General features: G+C 47.6%; 1 protein-coding gene across 5 annotated transcripts in view; it reads left to right on the top strand.

Annotated features, from left to right (window-relative positions):
* Positions 1 to 14,272, top strand: part of shg (DE-cadherin) — a 44,148-nt gene that overhangs the window by 2,571 nt on the left and 27,305 nt on the right. For 2 of the 5 annotated variants that reach the window (XM_026818349.1, XM_018034360.2), the window contains 2 exons: positions 227 to 512; positions 648 to 1,711. In XM_026818349.1, coding sequence (XP_026674150.1) covers positions 1,630 to 1,711 — 82 coding nt within the window. In that variant the 5' untranslated portion in view covers positions 227 to 512; positions 648 to 1,629. Of the gene's footprint in view, positions 1 to 226; positions 513 to 647; positions 1,712 to 14,272 lie in introns of those variants that run through there. The other 3 variants (XM_026818350.1, XM_026818348.1, XM_018034359.2) reach the window with 3 other exon arrangements.

Raw genomic sequence — 14,272 nt, 5'->3', positions numbered from 1 at the left:
AATTAGAAGAAAAGTGCACTATTTTTGATTAAGATTTTTCGATATTTTGACAAAAAAAATTTTTTTTAGTTTTCCGAGATCTTTCCAAGGGGGCTATACATCCTTAAGTGTAAAACATTGTTTTATAGTATAGCTAGTTTACAGTTTGATCCGGCTACCACCCAGTAAAAACTATTACCAGGGTGTAAAACAGTAGCACATATTCCGTCGTCTTTCCTTACAAAAGTATAGGTATCTACGACATGCGGTTTTAAATTCAGAGAGACTGATTACGAAACGATCGGATTGCTAACTTCGAGTGATAATGATTCACGTTCATGGTGCCTTGAAGCCTGAGTAAACCGCAGGAGTGACGTGGCGAGCGTTCTTCGATCAAATGATTTCCGTAAAGACGAGGGATACGTCGGGTTCTCAGGTGTCGAGGTTTGAAATCCGATGTGAACTTTCATCTCTTTCCCGTGGTTTCCAAAACTTACTTGGTAAACTAGCGTCTGCCGTGTCTACGGCAACAGGTAAAGATCCGCGAAAATACCACGCTCCCAGCTTTTTTCGGGAGATCGGAAATGCTTACATTAATCGTTCGCTCCGAAATGTATACAAAACAATCTCGCGGAACATCCTTATCATTATCGTTTCTTTCATTCTAGTAAAAAAAAACTGGGAAACGCAACGATAAAATTATGGATGAGAAAAGACGAGGACGCGAAGTAAGAAAGAAGCAAGAAGGTCGAAGGGGATAAAGGACACAGTAATTCAGCAACGTAATTACGGTAATTTCTCCGGCGTAAACGTGCACTGGATACGACTAAACGCGGAGCGTTCGCTGTACGTTCCGAAAGAGCGTTTTCAGCGAATCTATCTAAAGAAGCAGGGGAAGAATAAGGCGACGCAGCAGTTCTCCGGTTAGAATCCACGGCTGGGGTCGCGATATTCTTATGCGAATACGCAAAAATGTTTCCCAGGAGCATTCACAATTTCTGCTGGGTTTCGTATACTTGGAATAAGTAAGAAAACGAGGGAGACTCGTAGAGCGAGGCTCGGGGAGCAGACCATTCGTTCCTGGAGGAAGATCAACAAGTAGTTAGCAAGCGGTGGGGCAAGGTCTGTTTGTATGCTGGCGAGGGGATTGGGAGTGCGGGCACGAACACAGTGACCGCGTAGGAGGGATGGACGGGATCTGTGGGGGAAAGCGCGAGGAGGGAGTCGGAGTATTCGGGGCAGACAGGCAGGCAGCAGGCGGCAAGCGAGTCGGCGAGTAAGCTAGGCTAGGAAGCGCAGAGTGCCGCGAACGAAACGCGTCCTCGTTGGTGTTCAGTTGGGAAGGCGCGTTTGTACGACGTTGATCTTTCGTGTCGCGTTATCGTTCAGAGTGCAAATAGTGTGAAAACGAATGTTTGGTTCGCCTTCCGAGCGAAGCGACCGACGAGAAGAAGAAGAAAGAGCGAAGGGCAGAAAAAGAAGATCAAAGGGACCATGAGAACTATGTGTATCAGTGACGCACTTTAGTGATACAAGGATTTGAATTTGCATCAAAGTGAACAAAACGAAGACGCCTGAGAGGGAGAGAATCAGCGAGAAACGTGGTCGCTTCGGCCGAAACGACAAGCCGAAGGAAAGGAAAGGAGGAACATGTCGCGAGGGCAGCTTCTAGGGGCTTGGGCAAGGCCCAGCCATCTGTTCCTGTCGTTTCTGCTTCTCTGGGTTACTCTTGGTGAGTTGAAAGCATCTTTTATCAGGCTATTATAGCTATTGCGTTATTTTTCAACTTATTTACCTGCGTTTCGGCGTCGGTGTGTATGTACATGTGTGTGTTTATAACGTTTCGCCGCAACGCTTGCGCGATCGTTCGTAGCGTGTCGACGAGGCCAGCTTCGACAACGGGGTGGGGTAAACCGGGACCTTAGGCCGCGTTTGTAACTCGCGTACGCGAGAGGCCCAAGAGGCCTCTCGATCTCGATGCTCGCCAGCATCGACGCGAATAAACGATGCCCCCCTTTTCCCGATGAAAACAGACCGATCGGCAATTTCGTGTCGTTAATAACCGTTGACCGGTCGCGCACGTCCGACTATGGTTCTTCGAACCCGCGAAGATTCCACTTTGTCCAACGCAGAAATCGGTTGAGGACGACGCGAGATAAAATGTTGTCGGTTTCCATTGGACGCGTAAACCACGTCTTCTTTCCACTTTCGTAATACAAAACCAGTGGAGGTAGCCCGGTTCTGTTTTTCTTGCTAGGAGATATCGGATGGCAAGGTATCGCGTCGAGCGGTACGAAACGCGCTACCCTGAGAAAACCGAACAAACGCGGGACCGATAGTTTTCTAGAGAAAGGTGTTTGTTCCGCTGCTCGTGGGAATTTTTCAACGTTCTGCGCGAACCGTGCCTTTTCCCTTCTTACTTTTTCATAGCTCTATTCGTTCCAGTTTCGTAGCAACTTACGCTTCCCCGATTTAATCTTTCATCAAACTATAGTAGTTTCAAAGCGAAGTACCCGGTTGTAGGAGTAAACAATCGTAGTAAACATGCTTGCGTGCCGATCGGGAAGACGCGTAGCTATTCAAATTTTATTTTACGAGTAAAAACAGGGGAAGGTCGAGTGGCACGCGAATTTCTTGGGCAGGTTCGCGTTATTTTCGTCGATCCATAAGAAGCCCAGTTGACAGGTCACGAGAGAGAGAGAGAGAGAGAGAGAGCACGAAATAAAACTTTTTATTAGGTTTAATCGACGCGAAATTCGTTTGGACGTGGTTGCGTCGAGGCAATCAGGGTCGTGTTCCATTTTGCCGAGTCGTTTCGGCCGCATAAGGATTCGGCTAGAAGAGATTCGAGAGAGACCGTCGAGGAACCTTACTCCACGTAATCTTAAACCACTGCCAACCGATTTTAAAGTGCTCTCTTGGTGCATTCCTCGGATTTTTCTCTCCCCTCTTTCCGTCCCTTAGTCCCCACTTATCGTTCGTGTCTTTGCCCGACACTTTCTTGCTACTCGAACATTTCCAACGGAGTAAGTACGCGTAAAATACCAGAGTACTGTGCGAGCAGAATGTCACGTAAAGGACTGCGTTCGATACCGTTAGAAGTTCGCGTCTCAATCTAATCAATGTCGTTCGTATTTCGAAATTGTATACTCGTTTTTACGCATAGTGAAGAGCATTTTAGCCGAGCACCAAAGCTGATCCTGTTGTTTTCTTTTTCACGAGGGGGAGAGAGAGAAAGCGAGAATATGCAGATTTTCCTGCAGTAGAAACAACGTAGCGTCGCAGTACGGCTTCTCTTTTCTTTCGCTTACTTACGTTTCATCTTCACAGGCTGAGATTCTCAGCCCATCGTTTGGACCGCGAACAGATGTAAACAAATCGATCTGGATTATACAAAACGCGAACAGATCGATCGAAAGGACGTTTCCGATTCTTTCCACGTACGCGTCAGCTTTGACCGCATCGATTTCGATTTATTTTTGCGCTTCACGCAGGTATTCGTATAACAGGACGACGACCTAGTTTAATTTATCACAATTTCGATCTCGGTTTTACGAACGATTGATATTTAGAGAATTAATCTCTCTCACCTTTTGCCCTGCATATTTCTTTTCATAGTCGGACTCGGTTCCATACCAGAAAATTCCTGCAAGAACGAGTTCTTTTCGGAGAGCGCAGTTTCTCTCATTTTATATTCGCGGAAGTACCCCTCAAATCGTTTGAAATTGCGTAACGAAAATCCAGTGGATTATATATTTAAATTTAGCCCTTCGAGCCCTGTTGCTGGCAGATATCATTCACGTTTCCAGAATATGTACGTGCACCCGCACGTGTAGTCGGTTCGTAGCAGAGATATTATCGATGTACCTTTTCAATATTAAAACGTTAAAACGAGGGGTGGGGTACGATAAAAAAAAGCGTGTCTCAGCTTCCTCCAGGGGAGTTAAGTAAACGGGATACGAGAAGGTGGAAAGGGATGAGAAATTTTGCAATGCAAAGATGGCAAAGGAGCTGCGCGCGATTTGATTCTTGACTCGTACAAGTCAGGATTACATTTCCGCGGATTTCCTCGCGCGCCGGTGGAACATACGTATCCGACCTTCGAACCCAGCCTCGGGACGATTTCACTCCGGCCGTCAAGTAAGGAGAATAGATTTTTGAATAGGAATATCTTGGCTGGATGAAGGGGAAGACGGGATAAGTTAGGACTTGGTAGGGAAGCAAGGAGCAACGTGATCGGCGAAGAAAAGACCGGCTGCGTCGCGTCGTGGCACCGGGAACAATAAAGACGTAGGCCAGAGCGAGAAGGTGGATGGAAACGGAGAAGGAGAGAGGACAAAGAGTGGCGTGTCGGGGTCGCCGGCCGTTCCTCGTACCTCCTCGTAGGTCGTAGGTGCCGCCGCGTAGCTTGCACAGAAAACCACATCGGTGTCTTTAGCGGGCGAGCGCTAAAATTTTCAACGTTTTCCCGAATCCGTCGCGTCGAATTTACGTTCGTATTTCGTCTTAACTCACGACCCGGTCTCGGCGCTCGTCGATCGCGAAGAAAGGCCGGATATTTACACGCACCAGATAAGGTTACTGATACGGATAGTGTATCGACGATAAAATTGATGCCTAGTATATGTACTTGATAACGTTTCACTTTAAACTTAACAAACTCGACATCGAGACCTGACGTAGACGAAAGCGGATGAAAAATTAGAGGAGCCGTCTCGTACGGTAATAGTAATCCAAATTCCAAACGGTTCTTCGAAAAGTTCGCCGCTTCGTCATTCACGGAACTTTCTCTTTGCCGCTCGAACGTCGGTCCACGAAGTCCCGAGGAATCATACACGGCCCGGAAACGGTTCTTTGAATCGGGTCGCTGGAGAACGACGTACGTTAGGAGGTGATTCATTTCACGTGCGTTTCTCGCGCGTCTTAATCTCACAATTAGCAAAGCTTCGTTTAATCAACAGGCGGATTTTGTGCGTTCTTAGAAACGTGGAATCAGCAGTGAATGTAAATATATTATATCGCGTCTACAGTCTATTAATTAATGCAACGACCCTAGAGATGGAAGTATGTAGTCGCCGCGCAGTCATACAATGGGAGAGCCGTTGAAAGATCAAGGAAAGAACGAGGCGGCGCCTGTTTTGTCGTCATAAATAATTCGCGGCGATTGTATTATCATCGACAAATCCATCGTGCATGCATAAATTGGTTGGGTTTAGTGGGATTCTATCGGGTTTAGAACGTCTGCCCGTCAGAAGCGGCCGCTCGAAAGCGATGCTGACGTCCCCATTCGCGAAACGGTCAAATACATTTGCATTTGAAAATCGTTGGGTGTCGACTGACAACGCGTTTATGATGAGCGCGATTCGTGACACGCGCGGCCGACCAGATGTGATTAGTATACAGATTTTCGGTACGTGTTTCGCGTTCCCCGTGTAACGATCGATCCTCTCGCGTCGTCGGTTCTTTCTGTCTAAATTTAAGAAAGAGCTAAACGAAACTGTGCCGGCATAGTGCACGCATGTTCGCTCGATATAGTACGCGGAATGTAATTAATTTGAGCCGATACAAGCGTATCGAGAAAATACATTTATCCGGGCGGTCGACGTACAGCCCGCGAGATAACCAGCAACGATAGCGATAAAACGCAAAGTAAATTTTACCGCTGCACGGGAATATCGAACCGTTCGTTCAAAGCGAACTTCGGATTAGCTCGAACCGCAATTATAATAGCAAAACAAAAAAACACGTTATCGAAATCTGTTTTTGTCCGTGATTTCGTTCCGAATAGATTCAGCACGGATAATCTCGTTATTTGAGCAACAAAGAATGAACGCGGGTACAGAATTCTTTAATAAAAATGGTCGGCGAAGATCGGCGATAAACGTCTCATTGAAAGCAGTAGCTCGTTACGCTAATTATGTATCCACCGGCGGCGTACACGTTGAGCGGATAAAATAATCTCTCGCGGTATAACGCGACCGTTCGTTAAGTCACGCGTTTAAAACAGAGTTTTTCCGATGAGAATAAAAATTCAGCACGTCGGACGAGAAATTTCGTCCCGATCGTCAGAAACTGGGATTATCCACGGGAGATTAGCTTTACTCGGAACGCGAATTATACAAATTCGACGCACCAATTGATTCTCCCCGTTCCTACGTCTACTTTTTGTTCGTTTACCGAGAAAAAGGACGACGAGTCGCATAGCGCGGGTTCGTGCTGCGGAGAATTTCCGTTCGATTAAGTCCGAACGGAAGGTTACGATGGACCCGATCGTGGAATCCCGTGGAACGCTCGCCAATGATGCGGAACCTCGGGTCCCCACGTAGTAACGCGTAGCGTCGCCTCCTTTATTTCGACGCGCGTCCCAGAAATTCGGTATGGAAAAGGGCAAATGGAATTAGCTCGTTTCAGCCGGGACTCCCAACTCTCGCAAATGCACCCGTTACTTTTGACGCGATGCTTTTACTCACGCGCGCAATTACCATGCAACAAGTTACATACCTACGTTTGTATGTATCTACGTACTCCGTTGATTAACGTTCCATAATTTGCCACCGGAATTAACGACGCGTATCTTCAGCCTTTAAAGGTTCGTATCAACGCGTAGCGTATCGTTGCATATTCCGTGGGGTCATCAAAAAATCTGATACAAACGTTCCTATTCATCAGAATCTGTTCCAGTTGAAACAATATTGTAATACTGTATTGTACAATCGCAACCCAAATCGGTTTGTCGATTTTATATCGAGGGTGAGATCGTCCGTTTGAAATTTGTCGTTATTCCGGGTAATTCGTTTTGCTCGTGTAACGCAACGGAGATAATAATTGACCGCGTGTCAGGTACGGTACACATGGTATGAAACGTGTCAAGCATTGTAATTTCCGGGTAACGTTTTCGTGTCGCGTCTCGGTAGCACGGTGGTGCATCAGGATCTCCTTACAATTAGTGGATCCATTACTCTGTGCGCTTAGCTGACCGCTCGGCTGCGCGAGGCGAAGCGAACCGAGCGAGCAAGCGTCTCTCCAGGAGTGCAGCAGCAGCTAGCATACGTAACCTGTGTAACTCGCGTTTAATGGGTAGAAAAACCAAATTCTGTCCGACAGTAATTTATTGCGTCAGAGAGTGGTCGCTTGTGCATTTAACCAACCGCTTTTATAATATTGCTTCGAGACTCGGACGTAGAGCAAGGATGCTCTCGCTACGGATTTATACGGCTCCGTAAAACCTCAATGACGTGGATCAAAAATGTTTTATGGATTTAGAAAGTATGTATTGTATCGAAAACGTTGGATTAATTCGGGTCGCCATGAATTGAACGAGAACGTGTCGCTGCCGCGGCATACGACGCGTGTAATTACGAGGAGCGAGGGATGAGATCGCGAAACGGGAACGGGAACGGTGTGTTTCGTAACTAGAAATTAAAAAGTTGCAACGAGAAAAGAAAGTTTTTAAAGGGTACCGGGCGAGGGCGAGTTTCGTTCCTCGTTAATAAGATACAATTGTTGGCTCGGCCGGTCAGACCCGAACGAATAAACGATTCTTGGTCCTTTAAACTCCCGGAATGAATCAACGTGACGAGTCGTTTCGTATCTACGGGTGCGATACACCCGGCCGACTGATTCGCAAACATCGGGAAAAGTCGAAGCGGTCCGCCGTCGTAGGAGTATTCGATGACGCCTACTCGACGCTCTCATCTTACTTGACGCCTAACCATGAATATCGCTTGCCTCTGCAGAATTCCCACGTCTTTACGCTCTCGCGCTTCCAACTCCAGCCGCCTTCTTTTTCCCTTTTCCTCTCGAGGTTCCTCTCCGTGAACGTTCGCTTTGCGAATTCCACTCTGCATTGCATCTGCCACGCCGACGAATCTGACCGCGTAAAGACACCAACGTTTCGTCCTACCGGATTCAAGGGGGGGAAAAAATGTTATGTAACTCCGATAATACCGTTCCGTGGGATTGCGGTGCCACTTCGGGACAAAGTATTCTTTGGCACAGGGTCGAAATCACATTTGGAGCGGAAGCTCGCCAAAAATAAAGGAGACCGAAGTGGCCGCGCGTTTAACGCAGCGATCGAGACAGCGTCTCCTATAGAATTTTTCCTAGGCGTAGGTAACACGCGCATGCATCTCGGTCTCGAGATATCGCCGGTTGGGATCAAGCGTTTGAAAGTAAGCGGAAGGTCAGCGACTGACGTAGCTCCGTATAGTACTCGCGCCGGCCAACTGCTAATCCGGTACGGAGCTCTAATGTAAGAGAGATAGAGAACGGTGTGTAACTAGAAATATAAGGAAACGCGGTCGTAGTAAACGCGCAACGTTGCCGAGATCGCTGCTACGCTTCCAGCGAGAGTAAAAAGCATACGCTCAACGAACCAGATCGATACCGTATTAAAATACAAATCAACGATCAGAGAACCTGATATTGCCTTTCTTCATTCTCGCTGACCAGACGAGAGAAGTATAACGTAGGCGAGATTAAAAGTCTCGAGGGGGGCAAACTGAATTTTTCGTCTTGTCTTCCGGTGGACTCGCGCGCATTAAGGTGACCGAAACTCGCGTGAAAGTTTTCCTCCTCCGGTAAGAGGTAAAAGCCACCGTGGCTCTTTGTTCGGTTGCTCCATTTCTACACCCTCGCCGCGACCCGTCACCGTTCCTTCGCGAACCGTTTTACGGTTTATTCGAGAGATAAAAAGACGTTCGAGGAGAAGCTAACCCGATTCCCGCTTTGGCAACAGCGGGGAGAGGATTACATGCTGCGGGCTGTATCGTGCGAGGAGTAGTGACGTGTCGCGTGCAGGGAAGAGAAGAAAAGGAGAGGTGGATGATGAAAAAGCCGGTTGCACAGGGTATGCAGTTACCGTAGAATGCAACCCGCTCGGAACGCAATCTTCGCGGGGACGCACTCGTCCGTCTTCTACCTAACAAAAATGTCCATCGTGTTCAAGCGTCATTTTCCCTCCGCGGATTTACCAAACTTGCCAATACCGCGTGCGTCGTATACCGGGTCAGAGACACTTGAGGACGTTGCCTTTAACCATGTTTCATTATTTCTTCTTACAAACGAATATTAACATTTGTCTCGGACTTTTGTTCGTGTACGATCAGTCGATGTTTCTTTAGGTATAATGACTACGTTCTTCCTCTCGTCAGCTCAAGACGTTCGAGGAGAATGTCGAACGTTAAATGTCTCAGCGAATATGAAATATACTCGGACTCGTAAATCTTATCAGAGACATTATAAAAACCGGGAGATAAAGGTCCCTCTATCATTTTCCCGAAGAATTTTATCAGCTACTCTTGAATCTGAATATCGAGGGAGCTTCGATACGCGTTATTACATACAATATTCATAGATATACTTCGTTTGCATACATGGAAGAAATGGTATCTTCAGTCTCGTCCGTTGGCCAGGCCGTGATTCGTTTAAGCCTAATCAAAGCGAACGAGTATGAAAGCAAGACGATTAAGCTGTAGAAGGGCATGTGCTCGTGGCAACGTACTTGCACGTACCGGAGTACGAGACGTTCGGGGGGACACGCTGATAGAGCGAACGCGGCGCTTTCCGAACTCGTTTCTTCTACCACGCGAGCTACAGTCGAGGCGAACGAATTTCCTGTCCTCGATGCAAAGACTCTCGGTATCTCCCCTCTACGCCGCGCGATGACTAATCCAGGAAGACGAACGCGATTCATCGATTCGCTTGAAATCATCCCGACCGTCGCTGTTCGAGTCATCGTTCATGACTCGCGCGTGCTTTCCGTTCGGTTTCAAAATAATTATGTCATCGTATCATTTTTCGTTCACAGTCGCCAGCATTAAATCGTTTTTTTTTAAGTATGCATTGAAACAAGTTGAACAATTCTCTATTCGCCAAAGATGATATTTGTAGAACGACGTAACGTACAACGATACGCCACGATGGTGTATGGCAGAGGCGCACACCCCGGTTTAGAGCCGAGGGAGTTGGATCTAGATGGGCGTGCGAGCAATTAGTAGGTTAATAACTAATTGCAAGGTCGCGCGATACGTTTGTAAAATACGCGAAATCGATCGGATCGAAGCCGAGTCCCGAGCGCCGTACTACATCACGTAGCTCTGCCTTCTCAGCCGGCCGTATTACATAGTTTCAGAGTGGAAGAGCATTAACGTAATGCGTCTAATTATCCGAGTTCGCCGGGTCGAACAATTTTTCGGCGCCAGTCTGGAGTTCTTTGATTTATACAGCTGGCTCTGACCCGCTCTCCTACCTAATTTCGAATGCTATACCCCGGATTAATTATCGTAACCTGTATTACGCTCGTTGAATACGCGATACTCGCCTCCACGAGAGAGGAAACGTAATGGACTCTGTCATGTACGTTTTATACGGTACGTTTTAGCCGAAATTTTAACTTCTGTTTGCTTCGACCGACGTTTACCGGTATTATCGTTTGTACGGAACGAGCTCGTAAGAATGAGTATTTATTCATTCGCTTTTGATGGACCGTATCGGATATAAAATTTATGCGAAGGATCAATTAGTCAAATCGAGCAGTAATAGACCGCTCCTACTGATTCGACCTGTTAAATTCTTTACGAGTAATGTTTAACTCGTAACGGTGGCTAACGGTTGAAACCGTGAGGGAAAATCTTGGAGATAACGCAATTCGAGGTTGGCAGCCAGAAGCTGGCGAGCGAAGTGGAAGCTGCTCTCTCGTAGAAATGAATTTGATTTTTTTCAACGTGGCGTTTTCAGCCTTAGAAGGTAGCTCTGCCCGTTTGTTCGCGAGAACGCAACACGCGCCCGAGCATCGTCGTCGTCGTTTCGTTTCGTTTCGTTTCTGAAAATGTAGCCGTCCGCGTGTAGCCCCGGCTACGTGCTGGCACGTACCGCGTGTTTGAAACGTAAACGTGGCTCGCACCTCTAACGAACCGGCCGCGCTTCGCCTCGCCCCGGCACGACTCGGCCCCCCGGGGGAATTAAATATTTTGTCTCGTACTTTTTAACGCGACATTTCCCTGCGCTCAAATCTTTTCTCCGCTCCTTCCTCCGCCGCCCGTTGCAATTACTTGGTGGCTCGATGCGCGAATAGTCCCCGCGCCTCGGGCGCAAACTTTTAAAAGGAAAGACTAGAACAGAGACGGACTAAGGGAGCACGATAAGAGGATTTAATCTCGAGGAGCTATTTAAAGGTGATGGAGAAAAGGAGTTGGCCCAGATTATTTTTAGACGGAACATCCCAACTAATCATCCGTAAGGGCGGAAACCAGACGTCTATCCCGGTTGCTCCGTCGAACGCGAGCAGCTTTTTCCTCTAATCGATTTCGGTCGGTCAATTTTCCTCGCGAGTCTATTTAACTCCTAAACCTGAGACTTTCCTCGGACATCAATGCGAACACGATTCTTGAAAAAAATCCTCTGGTCTGTTGGTACCAGTTTATGAGTTCAAGATACCTAATGGTAAATCGATACTCGCGGCAACAGTTGAGATCATCCGATAGCTCGCGAGTCATAAACGCGAAAAAGGAGCAACGTTGTGCAGTAGTGCTTCCCGTTAGGTTCACGACGATTCCTGCCGCTCACAAGAATTTCTAAGAAAACTAAGTTGACGCGTCATCGTCGACGGATCATCGATTCCGTCGAGACTCGAACAATTCCAAGTAACGATATCGTTTATCAGCCTACTTTAATTCTGAGCATTACGACACGCGATAATAACTCCACTTGATTATTTTCTGTAAATACGGAATAGAAAAGTTTCTCTGCATTTATGGATTTATTTTATGTCCGTCTATCCCCGGCGCTAGTCAAGACAGCTGGCTCGAATTTTCCGTTCGTCTATTAATAGATCGGCTACTTAAGAGTACGAGAGATAAGTGCCAATGGACGAACGAAACGAATCGAGAATGAACGAATGTAATGCTGAGTATACGTCGTCGTCGTCGTCGTCGTCGGTCCGTTCCATGAAGTTCTCTTCGCAGTTGACTCACTCGCATGGTATACCTGCGAGCCGATGACGTCACCGACATTCTTGACGGTCTTGTCACGCGTACGATCGTTAGGCTCTTGTACGAGTTCCTTCTCTCTCAGCCTCGGGTATAGTATACTATACGCGTACGGATTCTCGATTCTCGAATGCGCTTCTTCGTTCGAAGGAAAACGAAACTTGCCACGCGACTGCTACCAAAAATCTTCAAATCCCGCATCCTGGACGCAGATATAAATTACATTACCTGCGAATAGCGCTAATCGATGATATCGAAGAATCTGTTCAATCATCCAAGTTATATCACTGTGATAATTATTTTTTCTAAGTCGACGACGAGATTGTTACCTGTATCTTTCTGTTGCTATCGCTTGTGCAAGTACGTTGTAACAAATTAGAGGATCGATAAGATGTAATAAGATTTTTAGTTTACGACGCGGCGATCGATTCGGATAACCGTGCCGATAAGAAAGTAATCGAAGCGATTGTTCGTCGTGGCGCGACGATGGATCTCAATGAGGCGTTATTGTTTTAACGAGGAACGATGTCGGCTTAAGTCGCGGAAACTAGGGAATCGATCGAATCCGTAATTCATCGCGACGCGAGTCAAACGTCTCTTGCATTCCTCTGCTCTGTTGTAATCATCGTTTCCGATCTCGTACGGTCTTCTGGATCGGTCAAGGGTCACGCGGACCAAATAGAAAAAGATCTTTTTCCATTGCGAAAACGTTTACGATGGCACGCGATCAGCTTTTCGTAGTGATTTCGTCGAATTCACGCGCACCTGTTAACGTTTTTCGAGCCGATCGATTTCCTTCCGTGTATCGAGCGAGGAAAATAAAATGCGACGGGGGTGGAAACGTCGAGGAGCGAGAGTCAGGAGATAGTCGACGGTTCGTGGACACGCGCCGCGGCGCGTACTACTCTTCTTGATGGGCCGATGCTTCGAGGGGGAGTCGGGTACGCTTAATTGCCCTTTTTCCCGTTGGTCCCTCGGCGCAACGTGAGAACGGCGAAACACGCGAACAAAGGGCTCGGTGCGTCCGTGAGAAACGACGTGACCTCGTTAACGCGGCGGCACAAGGTGCATCGGACTCTCCAACGGAAAACCGAGCCCGATGCCTCTCGTTTTTATCCCCCGCCAAAGGAAAGGGAAACGGTTTTTGTACAGGCAAATCCGCGTACGATTCGAGTGATCATCGATTTCCGAAGTAGTTCTAATTATCGTTACCGGTGTTACCCGTTCCCGCGATAATGATCAGTAGACCGCGGATTATTAAGCGAAATAAAACGTTCATGACGTCAGTTAAAAGAAACGTCATTTACGTTCGTCGCCGATACCATTTTTGTACGAATGTATAAAATCCGCTGTCTAACGAGCAGGACCGGATGTGCGCGATCGAACACGAGATATTCAGTTCAATCTTTAGATACGGTCCCGGACGAGTCCGGTAGAAAGATTGGGCAGTTTCCTAGCTGTGTGTTGTCGTGGAAATAAGAGTCGTACCGTGGAACGGGGGCGGGGGGTTGGAAAGGCGATACTCGCGACGTGAACAGCGGAAGAGAAGGTGCGGGGTTTCTGGTGGCAGGGCGGCGTAACGAGGTAAAGTAATGGAGATTGGTGTGGACCGTGAGCCGGAGCAAAAGGGGTAGGAGCCTCGGTACTCGTACGTCTAGTAGCTGTCGCGATCCCGCCGTACCCTAAGACGCGACGGAAACCGCGAGCTACCGCGACTGCTCTCACGCTGGCCCGGCCAACTTACTCGCCAACTCATTAACCTAAGTAGCTACCGGAGAACAGAGGAAGAGAGACGGCCAGCTCTCTCCCGAACTCCCCGACGTGTACCGCGTTCGGAGAATATAGAGGTGGACGTGCGCCGAGGCGGCCACGACCACCGGAAATGCACGGCCTAACCATTGTGAATTGCGAGATAACTCGATTAGTCGAAATGTTCGAGAGTCGTTCGGAGGCTACAGGGAAACCAGGGCATCCGCTGCCTTCGGAGAGATCTACGATACTCCGGCCATCCAGTTCTTGCATTATTATTATTACACCGTCCATTTTTTTTCGAAACAAAACATTTACAGTATCAGCATTTATTCTAAACGCACAACCGGTAAGTGCGTCGGCGATACTTTCGTCAATGCCGTTTTTAATCAACGATCGATCAGAGCTAAACTCGTCCCCGGCGATCTCCCGGAACCGGGGAACCGTAAAATCTGATTCGTTTCCAATTGCTTCCGAATACGAATGGAATAAGAAGAGTATATTATACGATATACGGTGGGTCGTGCCTTAGCGCGCGATATTTCTCGGTTCTTAAT

Source organism: Ceratina calcarata, unplaced genomic scaffold, assembly GCF_001652005.2.
Source record: "Ceratina calcarata isolate Rehan_Ccalc_2016 unplaced genomic scaffold, ASM165200v1 scaffold78.2, whole genome shotgun sequence".
In the NCBI taxonomy this organism is placed as follows: domain Eukaryota; kingdom Metazoa; phylum Arthropoda; class Insecta; order Hymenoptera; family Apidae; genus Ceratina; species Ceratina calcarata.
This window is presented reverse-complemented; position numbering and strand designations above follow the sequence as displayed.